The sequence below is a fragment of the Muntiacus reevesi genome, chromosome 3 (genome assembly GCF_963930625.1).
Source record: "Muntiacus reevesi chromosome 3, mMunRee1.1, whole genome shotgun sequence".
Classification (NCBI taxonomy): domain Eukaryota; kingdom Metazoa; phylum Chordata; class Mammalia; order Artiodactyla; family Cervidae; genus Muntiacus; species Muntiacus reevesi.
The window spans coordinates 100,091,003-100,111,485 of NC_089251.1; the positions used below are offsets into that span (position 1 = coordinate 100,091,003).

Genomic DNA, 20,483 nt, shown 5'->3' on the forward strand with positions numbered 1-20,483 from the left:
AGTTCAAGGACCGAAACTGCTTAAACCTACCCCCCAAATTTAGCAAGGACTGGTTCTGCCTTTTAAAGCCATGATTCTGAACCAGAGGTGACTACATCTTCCAGGGAACATTTGCTGACAGATGGAAACATTTTGGTTGTTGCAACTGAGCAGGAATTGCTAGCAGGTAGAGGCAGGGGACATTGCACTGGACAGTCCTCCCCTTTTCTGAAGCAAAGAGGGATCCGGTCCGAAGTGTTAGCCTCCGAGCCCGCTTCTGAAGCAAAGAGCTATCTGGGCCGAAGTGTTAGCCTCCAAGGGTGAAGAAGTGCGAATTTTGGCCTAAAAATCACAGAAAGTAAAATGAAACACTGAAAACAGAGTGAGATCCATGAAGATTTCTGCTCCCTGGATCTGCCCAACGCCTCCTCTTTCCCTTACTAAATTGTGTGTGCTCAATCACTCAGTCGTGTCTGACTCTTTGGGAACCCATGGACTGTAGCCCGCCAAGCTCCTCTGTCTGTGGAATTCTTCAGGCAAGAACACTGGAGTGGGTAGCCTGTTGTCCTCCAGGGGATCCTCCCAGTCCGGGGACTGAGCCTGTGTCTCCTTTGTGTCCTGCATTGCAGGGGGGTTCTTTAGCACTGAGCCACCAGGGAACCCCATCCCCCACGGAGGAAAGCATGAAAAGCAGAAGGTGCTGGCTGTTGTTTGCTGCACAGAGGTTTCCATCATATCATGGTCACTGCTGGCTCCCAGAAGGTAGGGGCGGGTTTGACCACCGTCCCAGCTCTGGAGCCTGGCTAATGGCCCTAGTACATCCCTGGGTGCTGTCCAGAGTATGGAATTCCTTGATGGGTTCTGTTAAGAGTCAAGCCTGGGCTTCCCTGATGGCTCAGTGATAAAGAATCTGCCTGCCAGTGCAGGAGACCTGGGTTCCATCCCTGATCTGGGAAGATTCCACATGCCACAAGACAACTAAGCCCATGCACCACAACTCTTGAGCCTGTGCTCTGGAGCTCAGGAGCTGCAACTTCTAAGGCCCACGTGCCCTAGAGCCTGCACACCACAACTACAGAACAGCCTCAACTTGCTGCAATTAGAGAAAAGCCCATGCAACAGTGAAGACCGGGCACAATCCAAAAAAAAAAAAAAAGTCACACCAGCAACCCAGGAGTGCTTGCGTCCTGTCCAGTATCCCAGCCTGCCCCCCCGCCCCCGCCTCCCAGCCAGGCATGCAGGAGGAGAAAAGCGCCAGTGCCTCTCTCTTCCTGCTGAGGGCAGTGCAGTGCTTGGGACCCTGGGGAGCCTCCTGGCCCTGGGCTTAAGGGTAAGGACTGGAACGAGCATGCTCAGGTCAAGGTGCATGTGCTCAGGTGAACTTGCCAAGAGCACAGGCTCTTCACAGGGTTAGGGAGGCTGCCAGAGCATCACACCCAGCGCCAGCCTTTAAACACGGTGCCCACACCCTGTGATAACCAAGGCCTCATCCGTGTCCCAGACTCTGTTTGATTTCTGCCTTCTGCTTCTCAGGGCCGACTCATTTGCGACCCCATGGACTGTAGCCCACCAGGCTCCTCTGTCCATGAGATTTCCCAGGCAAGAATACTGGAGTGGGTTGCCTATCCTTCCCCAGGGGATCTTTCCAACCCAGGGATCTAACCCATGTCTCCTGCATTGGCAGATTCTTTCCTGCTGAACCACTGGAGAAGCCTGACTCATAGTGTTCAATAAAGCTTTTTTATTACTCTTAATTACTAATCTCCAAAAGCCTTTGTTCCCATAACCAAAGTGGAACATTTAGATCTTTTTCCTTAAGAGGAAGAAACAGAGAAAGAGGCTTGGTGCCAATGTATGAAGTCTTAACACCAGGAAGAAACGTCAAAGAGCTGATATTGCCACAGCACTGAAGAAATCCAAACTGATTCTGAACCTGTTACTGATTAAGCAATAAATGATGGTAAGCAAAAGTGATGGTAAGCTAAAGTGATGATTTTCAGGAAATTTGGCCTCTGGTTCCATGACAGATGAAGAGGATTTGGCTGTAGAAAGTCACAGAAGAAAAATCATAATAACAAGAAAAATAATAGGACCCAATGACAGCATCGAGAAATCCGAGGAAGATTTTGAAACAGGGAAATCCATCCGTGATGAGAAGGGTTGTACAGATACAGGACGGGTTCTAATGACAGGAATGCCCTGAACACACACAGGAAAAATGCAGTCAGCATGTCATTAGGTTGCAATAGCATACTCCCCCCGCCCCCTCCCCAGCCCCCCGCCGGGCACAGGTCTCCAGGGGCCCAGAGAGGAGGGAGAAGAGCCCATCTGTTTTCAGTGACTGGACCCAGATGTTGCCTCTGGAGACTTTTAAAGGAGTGGCACAAAGTGGGAAGGGAAGGAGCAGGCGGCAAAAGCTCAGAGCTGAGTGTCGCCCCAGATGAAAATGAACTCCGCATCTAGCCTTTTTTATCAGGAACAAACAGGAAAAAAGCTTTATGGCATCAGTTTCCATTTGTCACCTGAGACCTCAGGAAGACCATGCTGGAAATAAGAATGTTAAGCAGTCTCTAGTGGTTTCTAAAGTGGGATGTAGCTATTACAATGATGAATTATTACTTTCCTCTGATATGCACTTTGATCTTGCCCTGGAAACAGCAGTGCTGAAACGTGGTGCTGTTTGAACCCTTACGGGTGTACCAATACAAAAACCAAAAAGAAGAATAATTTTGTGAAATGAATTTATAAATTTAATTAATTAATTAAATAAATCACATCCAGCATTTTCAGCTCCATGCTGAATTGTCTCTCAGTTTTTCTCTTTCTCAGAGCTCGTGAGTAGTTCCCATTGTATGGCAGCAAGTCTCTTTTCTGGTTCTTAATCAAGTGACTAAGAATTTAGAATGTAGGCATTCAGTGCAGGTTACAACTATAGTTAGAATATATAAGTAGTGTAGATTTCTGCCTATCAGAGGATTAATTTCAGACTTCCCTCAAGGATGTATTTGCTTCCTGGCTAAGGAGTCTTCATTAATAAAAGTGTGATTACCTGCATTATTAAAGCGTTATTTCTGCATTTTAGCTATGCAGAATTTACCTTTCTGCATTTTAGCTGTGCAGAATTTACCTTTTCCCAATATTCTTCATGGGATCACCATTTTCCTCCCCATGGTTAATGGGGCTCTTCTTTAGGCAAATGACATTCACCTTGATTTAGTTTTAGCTTTGGCATTCCTTTTCCAGGGAATTGTGGAACTACACTTACCACCTCCTTGAATGAGCATTACTTTAGCTAATTACTAGTTACTTGAATGAGCATTCTGCAGGTGCAGAAAAAAATGCCACAACTTCATTCCAAAGTCCTGTGTGAGTTTAGGAATTTTGTTCAGTTCAGTTACTCAGTTGTGTCTGACTCTTTGCGACCCCAAGGACTGCAGCACACCAGGCTTCCCTGTCTATCACCAACTCGCAGAGCCTTCTCAAACTCATGTCCATCACATCGGTGATACCATCTAACCATCTCATCTTCTGTCGTCCCCTTTTCCTGCCACCTTCAATCTTTCTCAGCATCAGGACCTTTTCAAATGAGTCAGTTCTTCACATCAGGTGGCCAAAGTATTGGAGTTTCAGCTTCAGGATCAGTCCTCCCAATGAGTATTCGGGACTTTTCTCCTTTAGGATGGACTGGTTGGATCTCCTTGCTGTCCAAGGGACTCTCAAGTCTTTGCCAACACCACAGTTCAAAAGCATCAATTCTTCAGTGCTCAGCTTTCTTTTTAGTCCAACTCTTACATCCATACATGACTACTGGAAAAACTATAGCTTTGACTAGATGGACCTTTGTGGACAAAGTAATGTTTCTGCTTTTTAATATGCTGTCTAGGTTGGTCATAGCTTTTCTTCCAAGGAGCAAGCGTGTTTTAATTTCATGGCTTGCAGTCACCATCTGCAGTGATTTTGGAGCCCAGAAAAATAAAATCTGTCACTGTTTCCATTGTTTCCCTATCTATTTGCCATGAACGGATGGGCCCAGATGCCATGATCTTCATTTTCTGAATGTTGAGTTTTAAGTCAACTTTTTCACTCTCCTCTTCCACTTTCATCAAGAGGCTCTTTAGTTCTTCTTCGCTTTCTGCCGTAAGGAGGGTATCATCTGCATATCTGAGGTTATTGATATTTCTCCCAGCAATCTTGATTCCAGCTTGTGCTTCATCCAGCCCAGCATTTCACATGATGTACTCTGCATATAAGTTAAATAAGCAGGGTGACAATATACAGCCTTGATATACTCCTTTCCCAGTTTGGAACCAGACTGTTGTTCCATGTCCGGTTCTAACTGTTGCTTCTTGATCACATACAGATTTCTCAGGAGGCAGGTCAGGTTGTCTGGTATTCCTATCTCTTTAAGAATTTTCCAGTTTATTGTGATCCACACAGTCAAAGGCTTTGGTCAATAAAGCAAAAGTAGATGTTTTTCCGGAACTCTTGCTTTTTCGATGATCCAGCGGATATTGGCAATTTGATCTCTGGTTCCTCTGCCTTTTCTAAATCCAGCCTGAACATCTGGACAAATAATACAAATAGGTGAGAAAAGAAGAGAAGCTCAAGGCAAAGGAGAAGAGGAAAGATATACCCATTTGACTGCAGAGTTCCAAAGAACAGCAAGAAGAGATAAGAAAGCCTTCCTCAGTGATGAAAGTCTAGCAATCTCTTCAATAAAATTAGAGATAGCAAGGGAACATTTCATGCAAAGATGAGCACAATAAAGGACAGAAGTGGTATGGACCTAACAGAAGCAGAATATATTAAGAACAGGTGGCAAGAATATACAGAACTATACAAAAAAGATCTTCATGACCCAGATAACCATGACAGTGTGATCATTCACCTAGAGCCAGACATCCTGGAATGTGAAGTCAAGTGGGCCTTAGGAAGCATCACTGCAAACAAAGCTAGTGGAGATGATGGAATTCCAGTTGAGCAACCTCAAATCTTGAAAGATGATGCTGTGAAAGTGCTGCACTCAATATGCCAGCAAATCTGGAGAACTCAGCAGTGGCCACAGGACTGGAAAAGGTCAGTTTTCATTCCAATCCTAAAGAAAGGCAATGCCAAAGAATGTTCAAACTACCGCACAATTGCTCATCTCACAGGCTAGCAAAGTAATGCTCAAAATTCTCCAAGCCAGGCTTCAACAGTGTGAACCGTGAACTTCCAGATGCTCAAGGAACTTTTTCTCAACTACAAAAGTTAGACTCGCCTTAGACTCAAGGCTACAGAGGACCCTCTAAACCCTGGGTCCTCCCAGCTTGAGGGGCAACATGCCCTCTGCGGTGGAACTAGAAACGAAGAGGCAGCACATCTCATTCTTGGGACGACAGTTTCTGGAACATTCTGTCGTTACTGCAGGAAGTGGGGAGTCTGGCAGGTGGGGGAGGGGGGAGTACCGCAGGCACTACTCCATTGGCTGTGGCAGCCTGCGAGCCTTGCTCTGCCATTGGCGCCCTCTGCTGGCCCAGAAGCTGTGCGCAGTCCCGGAGGGGTACTCAGGCAGGGAGGCGCTGGGTCCCACTGCCCACCATCATCTTGTCTCACGCCTGTTAGACAGGCGGCCGGGGAGGGGGTCCGGGCACCCAAGGGTGGGCAGGTGCTATTTGCCACCAGATCCCAGCAGACCAGCGTCTTAGAGGCCTTGACACTGGAGGAAAAAAGGGTTGTCTCCAGATTCATTTTCCCTGTCCTTCTGACATGGGGGACGCATCTAAGCCTCATCGCTCCTGGGAGCAGAGGGGGTTGATGGGTCCGTGTGGGAGCGTGTGGCCTCTGGGAGAGGGCCACCGCAGTGTCCTTGTTCCTGATGCCTGGAGTCTGGACCATGGAGGGCCTCCGTCTGGGGGCCCGGGGGTGGCAGTACTCAGGAAGAAGGGACCGTGAGCGCTGGCGCAGAGCTAGGAGGACGGGAGAGGGAAGAGTGGAAGCCCTGGTGATGGGGGCCGTTGCCGGCAGGTGTGGGGCTTACTGTCTGCTGCCGTAGATGATGGCTCCAAAGGAGGAATTAGCTAGGTGAGCCTGAGCGCTGCAGCACGGAAACCCTGGGCAGGGTGTGCAATCTTGCCACCTCAGATTTATACTTTTAAAGGCAAGTTTGTTCATGTTTTGGCGGTGCTGGGTCTTCAGTGCCCCGTGGGCTTCTCTCTGGTTTCAGGGAGCAGGGATGCACCCCAGGTGCAGTGCACAGGCCTCTCTCGCGGGTGACTTCTCTCGCTCTGAAGCACTGGCTCTGCGGCTTGGGCTCAGCAATGTGGTGCACGGGCTTAGGATCTTCCCGGATCAGGAATCGAACCCATGTCTCCTGCGTTGGCAGGCAGCTTCTTTACCACTAGCGCCCCCTGAGAAGCCCAGGGGAGCCCGCATAGATTTGTATTTTGTGTCTCATCAGCAAGTAAACACAGGAAGAGAGGAAGTTCTAAGATGCTGACACCCAATGTTGGACCTTATTCCGAGCCCTCCTGGTTCTGGGAGAGTAGCCGTGAGGGAGCATGGCTCCCGGGCTCCAGCGAGGGGAGCGGGTTCTTTCTGCGACATCACACAGGCTGCTCGCTTCATCAGATTGCAGGGTTTCCTTCCCCGAAGTCCCGGGCCACGCAGGTGAACTTGAGTTCTGCGTCAGCTGGACCTGAAGACCCCAAGTGCTATGTTCTCCATAAAGGCAGCCACACAGCGCTCACCAGAGCCCCCACCCCGGGGACCTGCTCACCCAGCACCCGGGAGCAGTCACCTGCGAGGTCCCAAGAGAGCTGTCAACTCACTTCTCTTTGATGAAGGCGCCAGTTTATGAGACAGTTTTATGACAGATGACCTTGAAGATTCTGTTGTGCTGGGAAGAGGGAGACAAGAGGAAAAAGCCAGGTTCAATTCCTGAAGAATATTTGTTTAGTGGAGGCTCGTTCAGGACAGAATTTAGCAGCTATACTTGACCCAGACTCTAACAGAACATCACTTACCTTCCTGACCCTGGGGATGTTGGCCGACTGGGCTGATGGCCGCTGTCTCCGCCCCCGCAGTGCTTCCCTTGAGCCAGGGCCGTGCTGAGTCTGTCTCAGCTGTCTCCCTCTTCAGTCGCCACAACAGCCTCACTTAGCCTTGAGGAAGCTTCGCTCTGGGGTGGGCAGTTGCCTGTGACCACAGAGGTCTAAGGTGTGGGGCTGGCTGGCCCCACGGCTTTTTAGCATCAGATTTTGAGAGACGCCCTCCCACCCCCAGCTCCCCAAGGCTTTCCTTCCTGCAGAAAACCCTAAAGAGTGGGCATTCTAGCCTTCTTAAACTTCTGGTGGTGGGGGGTGGTACTTTGTATTTTATTTGGCACAGACTTCATGAGGTTAAACTTGGCCTGTGCTGTTTTTCCTCTTCTTACTGCATTGGTCACCGAATCATGCTTTTTATTTTTATTTTCTATCTCACAGGCTTTCTGTAAGATTAACGAGCACTCATGAGTCTCCCACCAAGGCAGACAGGGAGGGACCACCATCCACCCATGTGGCTGAGGCACAGAGAGGCTACCTGAGTTGCCCAGGGCCACACAGCAGAAAGGGGGGTTCAAATCCTGGCAGAGTGCTACCATCTGCCCACTTGGTGGGACCCGTAAGTGCTTGCTGAACCTGAGTCTGGTAGCTGAGCATTGCTAAAGAGGCAAATAAGTAAATGAATAAATAAGCCCTCATTTATTTGCCTTTTAAAAAAGTTGTTTTTTTCCCCTCCTTTGTACACTATGTGATCAAAGATGTAGCTTATATGATGAACTGCAAAGATCTGAGTTGCAGGCCACACTGACTTTTCAGCTCCTGGTACCTAAGTACTTTCAAACGGAGTGCCCAAGTTGTCAGATGAAATTAACCCAAAAGGTAAAAAAGCAAAAATTTCCACTGCGTAACTATTATGAGATCTCCACTAGGAATATGAATAAGACCTTCTAATAGGAATAAAATAGAAGTGAATAAAAATAGGAGTGTAGGAAATCTTGTCTTATAACAGCAATTCTAGATATGGCTTTCTATATTTAAAAAGTTATCCATATTCTATCCAGAGGAATCGGGTGGAGAGGGAGGTGGGATGGGAGACCGGGATGGGGAATTCGTGTAACTCTATGGCTGATTCACATCAATGTATGACAAAACCCACTGAAAAATAAAACAAAAATAAAAAAATAAAACAAAACAAAACAAAACAAAAAACTCCAAAAAAAAAAAAAAAAGTTATCCATATTCTAAAGTTAAACATATGTGCCATATACACAAACTTACATTTAGGTTTTAAAAGACAACATGTCCTAATCTCATCAAACATTTAGCAAATAACCTTTGAGTTCACATGAGCCACCCACACAAAACCCAAATTGAGCTACAGAGAAAACATAGAAAAAGCAACTGTCTGTTGATAACCAGATTTTCTTTCAGTTCTTTGAGTTTTCTGTCTATAAATAATCTGTATGTTTCAAATGGGACCATTTTCTTTCAATGTGTCTCCTGGCATGTTCTCACGTAAGTGTGTTTGGGAAACAAGAATTCAATGTGTAAATCATGGGAATGACTGAATTTCTGGAGGGGAGAGATTCAAAATACATTCTTTTTAGATACCCAGAGTGTCAAAATGAAGCATTAAGGTGATGCATTCTTTCTCAGTGCATCTGTTTATCTTTTAGGGAATCTGGAGTTTGATAAATCACCAGAGATAAAAACATCATATTTAACCCATGGTAGATCCCAAATGTCAGAAGGAAAAATAGTACAGTGTCTCCTCTTCATGAATTCCCTTTCTCTTTGCTTGTAAATTATGGGAATTTGTTTGCAGAAGAAATATAATGCTTTATTAACTGGAAAATGATGACTTTTACTCAGAAACGTGAGAGCTGAAGGAGAAAAAAAAGCAGACACTCCTTTGAGATATAATAGTTTAACAAGATTTGATATATGCTCAAAGTGGCATCAAATGTTAGATGGGGAAATGATCATAATATAACTAAGAGCAAGGTTTTCGTCAGTTTCATCAGTATTTTACCTTCTCTTACTGACTCAGGACCCCAGTCTGAGCGGTCAAAGTGCTTGTTGAATCCTTGATGGGGAAACATTATGTAACATCATTGTAAATAGAGATGGACAAAGCTATCTATTGTGATTTTTTTTTCCCTAAAAATTACTCAGAAATTCTCTCTTAATAGGCAGCCTAGAAAATAAAACAAATTCCCACAGATTTCTATAATTATAGGTGAAGATGGTTCTGTGTCCAAGAGGGCAGCTAAAAGGACTTGGAATCCAGAAGACATAAACCTTTCCCTATTGAGCTCTGGAGGGTAAAAGGTCAAAAACCAAGAGTAAGTTAGCCAAGAAGACTTACCGTGGCCATGAAGGAGCCCTGGAGCCTGCACCAGAGCCTGGGAGAGGTCCCGGTGTGGTCAGACGTTGCCGGACTCCCCGGAGACTCCGCAGAGGTGCTGGGGCCTGAAGCGTGGGTAGGACCCAAAGCTGAGAGTGTGGCAGAGCATTCTGGGAGGGGGCTAGGTGCGGACGAAGGTGAAGGTGATAGGTGAAGGGCTGGTCCAGGAGTACCGGGGCCTCTGTTCCACAGGAAGGGAGGCTTTTCGGGGAGAGGCCGGGAAGAATATTGAGAGAAGGAGCCTGAAGGAGTGGGCTGGGAGGGTCGGGTGCTGCCGTGGAGAGCTTGGCCTTCCCTGGGCAGACAGCAGGGCACCAGTGGAGGGGCCCGGGGGAGAGGGGCCTTCTGACCCAGCCTCCCTTGGGGGGCACTCTCCTGGCCCCAGGGGACATCCTGCGTTGGAGACAGGCCCAGGGCAGGGGTGGGTGGAGAAGAGAGCCCAAAATCAGTGAGTGTGGCCAGCAGGTGAGAAGATGGAGCTGCAGGGGGATGGTGGTCGTGGGGGCAGAAGCGGTGGTTTGCCCTGGAGAAGCAGAGGGCCCCCGGGAGGGCTGTGGCCCCAGCACGCAGGCAGAGACGCTGCTGAAACTTGGTTACACAGAGCCGGAGCCTGTCTGCCTGGAGAAGTGGCACCTCTGAGTTCCTGTCTTGCTCGCGGTCCCAGAGAAGGGGAGTGGGACACAGGCCTGTGTGCCCTGCTTGCGGTTCGGAGTGGATCCCGTGAGCCAGGCGAGCAGGCACAGCAGGGCCAGCAACAAGGATAGAGCGGGGGAGCGGGGAGCCAAGGCCTTCGCCTGGCGCAGAGGCCTACCCCACGCCCTGACAGCCCACCCCAGTGGGCAGGAGGCCGGAACCGCTACGCCTTCTCGGTACCAAGAAGTTAAACATCCCTCTTCCCTCCCTGTGTCGATTTTGAACACAGAGCTGGAGCTCTTCTTGCAAAGACTCAGCCTTTACGTCACTCTCTGGCTCCCTCCGTCTCCACATTTCCCTGTTGTACTGTGAAGAGAAGGTGGGTGGGGAACTTCAGAAGCTGGAGTGACAGGTCGTTCTGCAAGATGAGTTGGTGAGAGGCGATGGCTGAGGGACGGCCGCCGCCATCTCCCACCTTATGCCACAGAGCCAGTGAGGGTCCCGGTCCAGGAGCCCCGGGCACGGACACCAGGGGTGCCTGCCCCCACCCCCTCGCCCCCCAGGGCCCTCAGGGAGAGGCAGGCCCGAGTCAGCCAGCTGGGACTGAGGGAGAAGTCAAAAGAAGGTTATGAGACTGGATTCCTGAGCGGTTCAGCCCCCTGTGTCGTATGTCCAGGCCAGCTGTGCCTGCTGACAAACTTCAGTCTCACCAGCCTGATTGCAAAAAGGACGAAGACTCTGTGCATTTGGCTCATCTCGCTTCCCCCATTGTTTGCATAAACGTGTCCTAATGGTGGCGTCAGGGCAGAGGCATTTGTGTGAGTTGTAGGGTACCCGCATTGTTGCAGAGTCCTGTCTGCCTTTCAGAAATGGGCTGCAGAGCTTTGGCCGTTGTACATCATTTATCCACCAGCCCATGGCAGGAGAGGCATATGTGTTTCTGGCCTGTCATTTTTTTTTCTCTCAAACTACCACTTTCCTTTTTTTTTTTTTTCCTTCACTTGGGTCATTTCTTCTATGCAGCCCCCTCACCTCACTCCCCAACCTCAAAGCTAGCAACCTCACAGCTAACAGGTATGTTATCTAAAACCTACTGTTCTCCCTGTATCGGCGGGCTGATCTTTTTGTCACACAAGGTGGAAAGGCTAAATCAAAGAGGGCTTGTCTACTCAGATAGGTGGGAGCCTCTGTGGCCCCCACTGAAATGAACAGCTCGGGGACACTTAGGAGCAGTTACAACAATGGATGTGGACTCGGGAAGAAAGCTACCTCCAGCGTCTCTTAGGGAAGAGACCCAGAGCGACCCTGAGTGGGCGCTGGTTTGGCTGCATCTTTTCTCCTCCTGAGGCAGGCAGCTCCTTGAATCAGCAGTGAAGGAGAAGAAAGTAGATCCCACAGCTGCTCTCTTTGCGAGGGTTTGGGTTTTCTGCCTGTTTAAACGTGGAGGCAGGCGGAGGAGAGGGGAGCGAGCCCCGTGCGTCTGTTGCAGTGCGACGATGCTCCATCCGTGACTTGGGCCCGGACACGCCCTCCCTCCCCAACCCGGTCAGCGGTCTCTGCCCCTCTCTCCTCTTTCGAGCTGGCCTCAGTGGAAACCGGAATGGAGGAGGCTGGCAAGAATCCTGCCTTGGGCACAAGCACACGTGTTACCCTGACTGGCTCTAAGGTGAGGGAGACGGCCGAGGATCGGTGAGCCCTGCTCCTGTTGACCTGCCATTGTCAGGATGGGCTCTCGTTTGTATCGAAGGTGTGAGGGGTGATTGATTCCTGAAACGGAGCCGGCCTCTTAAGGAGAAGCTCCCCTCCTACTACCCCTCCCTGGGGAGCCCTGTGTCCCCACAAATGCACTTCTGCCCAGCTCCAAAAACTGGACTGTGACTTGAGGCCTCTCGGGTAGGACAGGCAAAGAATGGAGTTTGGGCTAAAACCCAAGCTGGGACTTCCCATGGCACAGTGGTTAACAGTCTGCCTGCCAACGCAGGGGACACAGTTTCGATACCTGGTCCAGGGGGTTTCCACATGCCAGGAGCAATTAAGGCTGTTTGTCACAACTGCTGAAGCCGTGCCCTAGAGCCCCTGCTCTGCAACATGAGAAGCCGCCACAGCAAGCAGGCCACGCAGCACAAACAGAGAACGCCCGTAACACAATCCGAGCACATCTACTCAGATGAGAGCAGAGCTTTAGACTTGGGAGAAGTAGTCGGCGTGGGATACAACCAACCGCAGTTAAGACAGCAGAGTGTAGTCATAGAGGAAAACTCTCTAGAGAATTGTATTTTATAGGTAACATTGAAAACTATAATAAAAAATTCCCAGACCGTGCTTGCTTTCTCAGTGATGATTCATTTTTGCTGATATAATGCTTCTTAAAATATCTGTGTGTCTAAACATGACATCGAGATCCGAGGGTCAGAACAGTGGAATCAGACCGTCCCTCCGTCTTGAGGCTTGGTATGTTTCCACCAGTTTTTGTGGGCTCTGTGGAGGATGGGCTGGACCCAGGGCGTGGTGAGTAATGTGGAGCAGTTGGATGGGAAGGGTGAGCTATGCTGCTGTCAAAGATAGGAGGTGAGACTGCTCGTAGATGACAGTGAAGGGTGCTGACAGGTAGAGTGAACACAGCTTTGAGTCTGGAAAGAAGTCTACCTGGGTTCACTCGGTTAAAGCTTTAATGCTTGTCAAAAGAGGTGGATTTAAGTAATCTGAGGGCGGCAGGGAATCATGGGAGCACTTTCAAGAGTGAAACAACACAGTCAAAGCAGCGTGCATGGGAGGCAGTTGTGGTTTTGTGCTTATTTAGACTGAAATAGAAAAGGGTGCTCACATGAGTGGCCTTGAGTGAGATCGAGGTCACCAGCATGGAGAAGCGGAGTGTCATTTGTGTAAATCATCTTGGTTAACATTCCTAGCGTGTTCATGGCCAGTTAAGATGGACTGTGAATATTGTTTTGCAAATATTCTTGCAAATATTCTCCACCACCTTGTTGGAGAAAGATGGTTGGGGAAGCTCAACCTGAAATTTTGGGGGGAGTTAGTGGGGTTTGCTTGAGTCAACACTGAGGTCCCATCCTTCATACCAAGAGAAGACTTGGTGGGGATCGTGCGGGTATCACAATGGAGACTTGAGATAGAAAACGTTGCACTGCCAGATTTAGAGAGGCAGGTGGAGTCCTCTAGATGGTGGTCACAGGGGATGGACATGCAGTGTGCCGTGGGGGGCAGGATGGGCCGTGTGACCCTCCCGGTGGCTTGGTTTATAGTATTTATTATTGGGGGCTTCCCTGCTGGCTCAGACGGTAAAGAATCTGCCTGCAATGCAGGAGACCCGGGTTTGATCTCCGGGTTGGGAAGATTCCCTGGAAAAGGGAATGGCTACCCACTCCAATAATCTTGCCTGGAGAATTCCATGGACAGAGGAGCCTGGTAGGCTACAGTCCATGGGGTCGCAAAAAGTCAGACAGAACTGATCAACCAACACACACACACACACACACACACACACACACACATGCATGCACACACACCCTGTGCTATGCAGTGGGTCCTTACTAGCTGTTTTACATGCAATGGTGTGTATGTCAGTCCCAACCTCCCAACGCATCCCTCCTCCCCCTCTCCCCCCATAACCAGAAGTTTGTTTCCTACATCTGTGACTCTATTTCTGTTTTGTAAATAAGCTCATGGTATCATTTTAGGATGGAGATTTGCTGATGGTCACGGCCCCAGGCTCTCACAGGTGAAGTGGTTGTGCTAGCCTTGCCCCCCACCTCCCCAGGGTGGGCTCTGTTCCCCTCGAATGCATCAACCAAGGAAAGATGCGGCATGTCACCTCTGTGGGTTAACACCACAACGTCCTTCTCTGTGCAGAGAGGTTCAGGGCCCACAGGGAGGCCACTCACTCTTTCTTTTTCTTCCTTTCCAGTTACTTTAGAGCAGTTCTGCCTGGCTGTAAGGAACTGTCCTGACCAAGAGGACCAGACTTTGTTAAAGAAGGTATGTTCCCAAAAGGAAGCCCTGATGCCTGAGAGCCTTGCAGCACTTTTATTGCCGTAAGAAGAGATTCACAGTTACAGGCAGGAGTAAATTTATCATCTCTGAATTTTGCGCTCCTCGGGGATACACTTGTCATCAGCGGGTAGGAGGATTGCTGGCTAATGAGCACAACCGCTGTCCTCAGAGAGCAGCAAAGTGACGGGAAAGTGGGTGTCAACCACGAGTTGGGGGTCTATGCAATTCTCCAGAGGGCTCAGGGGGTTCTACTTAAGCTTATCTGACAGAGTCTTGATTCTCTGAGCAGATTTATGAGGCTTGGCCAAATTCCATGACTCTCACTGTACTTTTTAATTAAGACAAAGGATTCCATACGTCCCGAGTCTGCCACATCCTCACTTTCGTCACTGTGGGGAATGCTCCACAAATGAGACCGTTCATATGAACCACGGGAGGGGGCTTCTGATGTTATCGCTTCCTGCCCCTTGAGTGGGAGACAGACTTTTTTTTCTTAGTGACCATTGTTTTGTTTCCTTCCAAATGGACAAAGGAGAACAGGTGTGGTCTCGTCTACATTTCGGTTGTACATTGGGGTTGAGCCAAACGTGTGAGAAAGCCTGGCCAACACCCTGCCTGCATTTAATTAACACTTGGCCATTGAAGGCAGAAAGCAGTAGACACCAGCAGATGACTAAGGAACACACACTCTTTTCCACCCATGGCTAAGGCTGTTTTCACCTGGAAACTCTCCTTAGGGTGACCAGGAGGCATCTGCATTTCCGTGATGTCATTTCAGTTCTGTGTCGTCAGGAAACCACGTGTACCAGGGATTGCATTTCTCTACCTAAATACCATACCAGCTGTTCTCTGACTTTAGAAATGGGTGGAAAGTCGAGGGCGTCACTAAAAGGGATGTTCAACTCATTTGCCTAAGATGTGATATTTTCGGTCTGTCTTTTTTTTTAAAGCTTTCAGTAATGTTGCTTTTGTAAACAGCAGTTCTGATACCAAACTTTGGGTTTGCCCAGGAGAACCGACCCACCAGAACCCTGGTCCTAATACGCTGGCTTTGGCCAGCACCCACAGAGGCACAGGAGCTTTGCTTGGCATTTGGAGGTTGTCCACTGTGCGTTCTTGGTTCTCCCCACCGAGGCCCGTTCCCCCAGGATCACCCTCCCTGCCAGGTACAGGCAGGAGTGCTGGGGCCATAGAGTAGCTCTTGGGTCCCACACACTCACCTCTTTTTTTTTAAATTTAAATGTTTTTTATTTTATTTTACTTTTTAAAAATTAACAGAGTATAATTGCTTTACAATGTCGTGTTATGTTAGCTTCTGGTGTGTAACAAAGTGAATCAACTTTATGTACACATATATCCCCTCCCTCTTTGACCCTCCTGCCACCCCACGCCTCAAGATCGTCCCAGAGCACTGAGCTGAGCTCCCTGGGTCATGCAGTGGGTTCCCACTAACTCTCTATTTCACACACGGTGGGCTATAGATGTCAATTCTACTTCCTCAATTTGTCCCAGTCTCCCCGCCCCTACCACGTCCACACGTCCATTCTCTGCATCCACATCTCTGTTCCTGCCCTGAAAATGAGCATCTGTACCTCTTTTCTAGCTTCCATGCTGTGTGTGCTATGCTCGGTCACTTCCATTGTGTCCAACTCTTTGTGACCCTGTGGATTGCAGCCCACCAGTCTCCTCTGTCAGTGGGATTCTCCAGGCAAGAATACTGGAGTGGGTTGCCATGCCCTCCTCCAAGGGATCTTCTTAACCCAGGGATCAAACCTATGTCTCCTCTGTCTCCTACATTGCAGGTGGATTCTTTACCCACTGAGCCACCTGAAAAGCCCTTCTAGATTCCATAAATATGCATTAATGCATTAATATGATATTTGTCTTTCTCTTTTTGACTTAACATTACTCTGTATGACAGACTCTAGGTTCATCTACGTCTGTACACAGGACCCAGTTTTGTTCCTTTTTATGTCTGTGTAATATTCTGCTGTACATATGTACCACATCTTCTTTATCCCTTCGTCTGCGGATGGACACCTAGGCTGCTTCCAGTCACCTGTCGGGTGACCAGGGTGTAGCACCTTTGGTTCTTTCTTCTTGTTTGGTCCAGCATTTTCTCCCACCATCTCCTTCCTGTTTCTTTCTTAGTCTCCTCCTCATGTCCATCTCGCCCTGTGTTCCCCTCTCCATACCTCTGTGGGCTGGACGTGCTGTGTGCCGCTTGGTCCTGCTGCTGAGCCTGCGTGGAGGTTACCTGGGCATCTCAGAGGCAGCATGGAATGGTGGGGTCAGAGCATGGAGCCCCATGCCAGGAGACCAGACCAGGCTTGCATTTCGCTGTCCCTGAGGCCTCCATGACTGGGATTCTGTGGCCACTGTCTTCATATCCATAGGGAGAATAGAGAGAAAGATGCCACTCAAAGCCTCTTCCTTCTCTCAGTTTTTCTTTTTCTTAAAAGACTTGTTTTTTCATCTGGACCATTTTTAAGTCTTTATTGAATTTGTCACAGTATTGCTTCTCTTTTACAGTTTTGGTTTTCTGACCACAATGCCTGTGGGATCTTAGTTCCTTGACCAGGGATCGAACCCACACACCCTGTTTGGGAAGGTGAAGTCTTAACCACTGAACTGCCAGGAAAGTCCCTTCCTTTTACTTTCTCACCTCCCCCTGCCATGCACATGCTGCCCCAGGCTATCTCCTTGGGAACATTTGGCTACTAGCTAACAATTGCATACTCTGTAATGACCTATATAGGAAAAGAATAATCTAAAATAGAGTGAGTATGTGCATATGTATCAAAATTACTGATTCATTTTGTTGTACACCTGAAACTAACCCAACATTATGATTCAACTATACTCCAATAAAAATTAATTTAAAAAAAAACTAGCAGTTGGATGTGGAAGGGGGTTCAGATAGCCCGAGGTGTCCTGGAATAATCTCCAGTGACATTCAGTATTTCATGTCTTTCCCGTTGGTCTCTGCAGACTGTGTGGCCGTTGCAACCAAGGATGATGTCTGTGGTTGTTTTCTCAATATCTGTAGTTATTTGAACTGGCATCATCAAAGAAGTTTCACTGAACAAAAACGAGTGCTCAGTTCATATATACTGAAACTGTTTTATGATTTTTTTCAGGAGATTGAGGTTTTTAATGTCACGTATCAGAGAGCATCATGTGGGTGTGACAGTGGTGTGCAGGATTTTTGTAGATGGTTCTGTGGGAGAACATGCTCAGGGTGACAGCAGATCGCTCTGACTACAACCAGCCTTTGGTCCAGTTTATGTTTACTTGGGCGAGCTGTTCACTTCCTATCTCTCTGCAACCAGCTTAAATATTTAACTCCACCTCACTGGGTGAAAGTTGTTGCAGGCAAAGAATGCAGATGGAGACTGACTCTGACGTTTCTTAAAAGTTATATTTTGCATGCATGCTGTGACATCCTTACACCATCCTGGATACTTTGAGACTTGTGTGTGCATGCTCAGTCGCTTCAGTTTTGTCTGACTCTTTGTGACCCCATGGATTGTAGCCTGCCTGGCTCCTCTGTCCATGGGATTCTCTAGACATGAATACTGGAGTTGGTTGCCATTTCCTACTCCAGGGGATCTTCCCGACCCACCCAGGAATTAAATTCACATCTTTTGCATCTCCTGCATTGGCAGGCTGATTCTTTACCACTGCACCTCCTAGGACGCCCCCACTTGAGACCCAAGGGTAGATATTTCATGATCGATGAGGGTGCTCTAGAAACAGACTGCAGGGAAGATGAAAAGATGAACACAGAGTGGTTGAGCCCATGTCCAATACCCCTGGGAAAACAGTGCCAGAGAGGGAGGCTTTGGAGATGGCAGAAACCAGAGCCTTCGTGTGGCAGCCAAGAAGAGCAGGACCAGGGGAAGCTCTGCTAGTTGTTGGCAGTGGATTTGGGGCCACAAAGCCAGGCTTTGGACCCTCAGTCTGGGCTTCTCCCTGGGACCTCCGCTCAGACGAGCAGATTCACAGAAAGCCTGCCACCTTGGCCACAGCACAGCCACACAGGAGGTAAGACCGATGACACCACGGGTGCCGTGCTGAGGCTGCTGCGTGGGACCCCTCTCTCGGCTTGCTGTCAGTCACACCCTGTTATCTGAGAATACTGTGAGGCAGGAAGAAGCTGGCTCCATGACTCAGTTTCCCCAGATACTGTGTGCATGCCCAGTTGTGTCTGACTCTTTGAGACCCCATGGACTATAGCCCCCCAGGCTCCTCTGTCCATGGGATTTCCCAGGCAAGAATACTGGAGTGGGCTGCCATTTCCTCCTCCAGATGCCAAATAGTGGTCCAGGCTATTGATGGCTTAGGTTTTTCCCACCACTGTGGCCCTACTAAGGGGCTGGAGAAGAGATGCCAAGCGTAGGACAACTGTCATTAGGGTTTGCCTCGCAGGCAGATTTCACTACAATTTGAACCACAGAAAACATTTAGATTCCATAAATGACTTATGACCCCATTCACTTTCATTCTGCGTATTGACCTGTTTCTTCACTCATTCTTTTTTATTGTTTTCATCTTGGCCTCACTGGATCTCCATTGTGGCATGCTGGCCTCTCTTGTTGTGGAGCTTAGTTGCCCCTGGCGTGTGGGATCTTAGTTCCCCAACCAGGGATTGAACCCACGTCCCCTGCAATAGAAGCTCAGAGACAGCCACTAGACCACCAGGGAAGTCCCTCTTCTTTCATTCCTAGTTCTATTTGCCGATTAGTCTCTTCAGTCCTTGCTGTCACCACCCTGGAGAGTTCGTCTACACCTCACCTCTGCTCCACTCCCCACGTCCCTGCAGCTCCAGATCACGCGTGAGCTGCAGCCCCACGTCTAAGCTCACACAGCAGCTGTGAACCTTCTCCCATCTCTGGTCTGTATCCTCCATCCTCAGCCTTGGGCTGTGGACAACTGACAGCTCTTTCTGGGGTTGCCAAGCCAAAGCCAGTGCATCTGTTCCCTTGGCAACATCTTTCAGGGTTAACCCTTTCCTCTGTCTCAGAACAGAGCAGCTGAGCCTGGTCCATTGAGGGCAAGTCTGGTCTCCACTCTACCAGGCTCCAGTCTATGACCTTGGCAGGTCATTTTGACCTCTTTTAGCCCAGTGTCGTCTTCTGACAAAAGAGATTGAATGAGATTATTTCAAAGACCCATCCGGCAATCACATTCTGAAAATCTGTGCCTGGACATTGTCAACTAGCTTGCAATTCTAAACATGCTTGAGAATGAATGGTGCTGGCGCTCAACTGTCTGTCTCACTACTTCAGTGTCAGCCAAATGAGCCTTCTTGTCCCTCTCTGGATCAGTTTCTGGCCCTAAGTCCCTCTCTCCTTTGAAACAGGGAGATCACAGAACTTACCATTCAAACCTGGACTTTTTTTGAGAGTGAAAGGGGGCATTGGTAAAAATTAAGCTTGGATGACTGAGCATAAACCATGACTGTCCCAAGTGAATCCAGGCATCTGATGAGCCTGTTTTTGAATCAGGTCCAAAATCCCTTTCTCATCAAATGGCTCTAGATTGCCTATCAGACTTTGCTCTCAGTGTTTGATCCAGCTAGTTCCTGTCATCCCCCTACCTCCAGGATGGTCTCATCTTAAAAACTGGGGGGACTTCCCTGGTGGTCCACTGGCTCAGACGCCATGCTCCCAGTAGAGTATAGCTGTGTTTGATCCCTGGTCGGAGAACTAGACCCCACGTGCCACAGCTAAAAGATCCTGCATGCTGCAGCTAAGACCCAACACAGCCAAAACAAAGATTTTTTTAAATTGCTTCCTCTTTTCAGTGATGGAACTGGCCATAAGACAGGCTCCTTGGGACCAGTTTGTGTTCGGACCATCATTTTCTAAATCAAATATAAATGATCACAGTGCCTTCATCTACTCCCTGGGGACTTACTTCCACACCTGGCAGCAGCTGTCTCCAGTTTGGGTGTGAGACAGCAGCCCAGCAAGGACCCTCCCTTGGACAAAAGCATCACAGGATGGTCACCCGCTGGCTCTCCCTGCCTCCCTTTGGAAAAGCAAGTAGGATGTTCTGGGGAAAGTGACCCTTCCTGATTTGTGCAGCTCCCTCCGGGCCAGGGCACAAGAGCTAGTTGAAGGAGCTTCTACTTGACCTGCTATAACCGGAGGGCTGTCTCAGAGCCAGACCTTCCCACTCCAGGGATGCTGAGTGAGTGCCTGGAATATTCCCCACTCTGCAGCCCCCAGCGCAGTCCTGCCTCAGCCACTCTGCCTCAGGGCTCTGGCTGGAAGCACCGTGTAAAGTTCAAGATTGACTTTTTGATATCATACCACATGTGCATGCATGCTAAGTCGCTTCAGTTGTGTCCGACTCTTTGTGACCCCATGGACTGTAGCCTGCCAGCTTCTTCAGCCCATTGGATTCTCCAGGCAAGAATACTAGAA

General features: G+C 48.8%; 1 protein-coding gene across 1 annotated transcript in view; it reads left to right on the top strand.

Annotated features, from left to right (window-relative positions):
• Positions 1–20,483, top strand: part of ACOXL (acyl-CoA oxidase like) — a 346,768-nt gene that overhangs the window by 269,023 nt on the left and 57,262 nt on the right. The window contains exons 15-17 of the mRNA XM_065928874.1: positions 11,531–11,730; positions 13,817–13,878; positions 13,964–14,034. Coding sequence (XP_065784946.1) covers positions 11,531–11,730; positions 13,817–13,878; positions 13,964–14,034 — 333 coding nt within the window. The remainder of the gene's footprint in view (positions 1–11,530; positions 11,731–13,816; positions 13,879–13,963; positions 14,035–20,483) is intronic.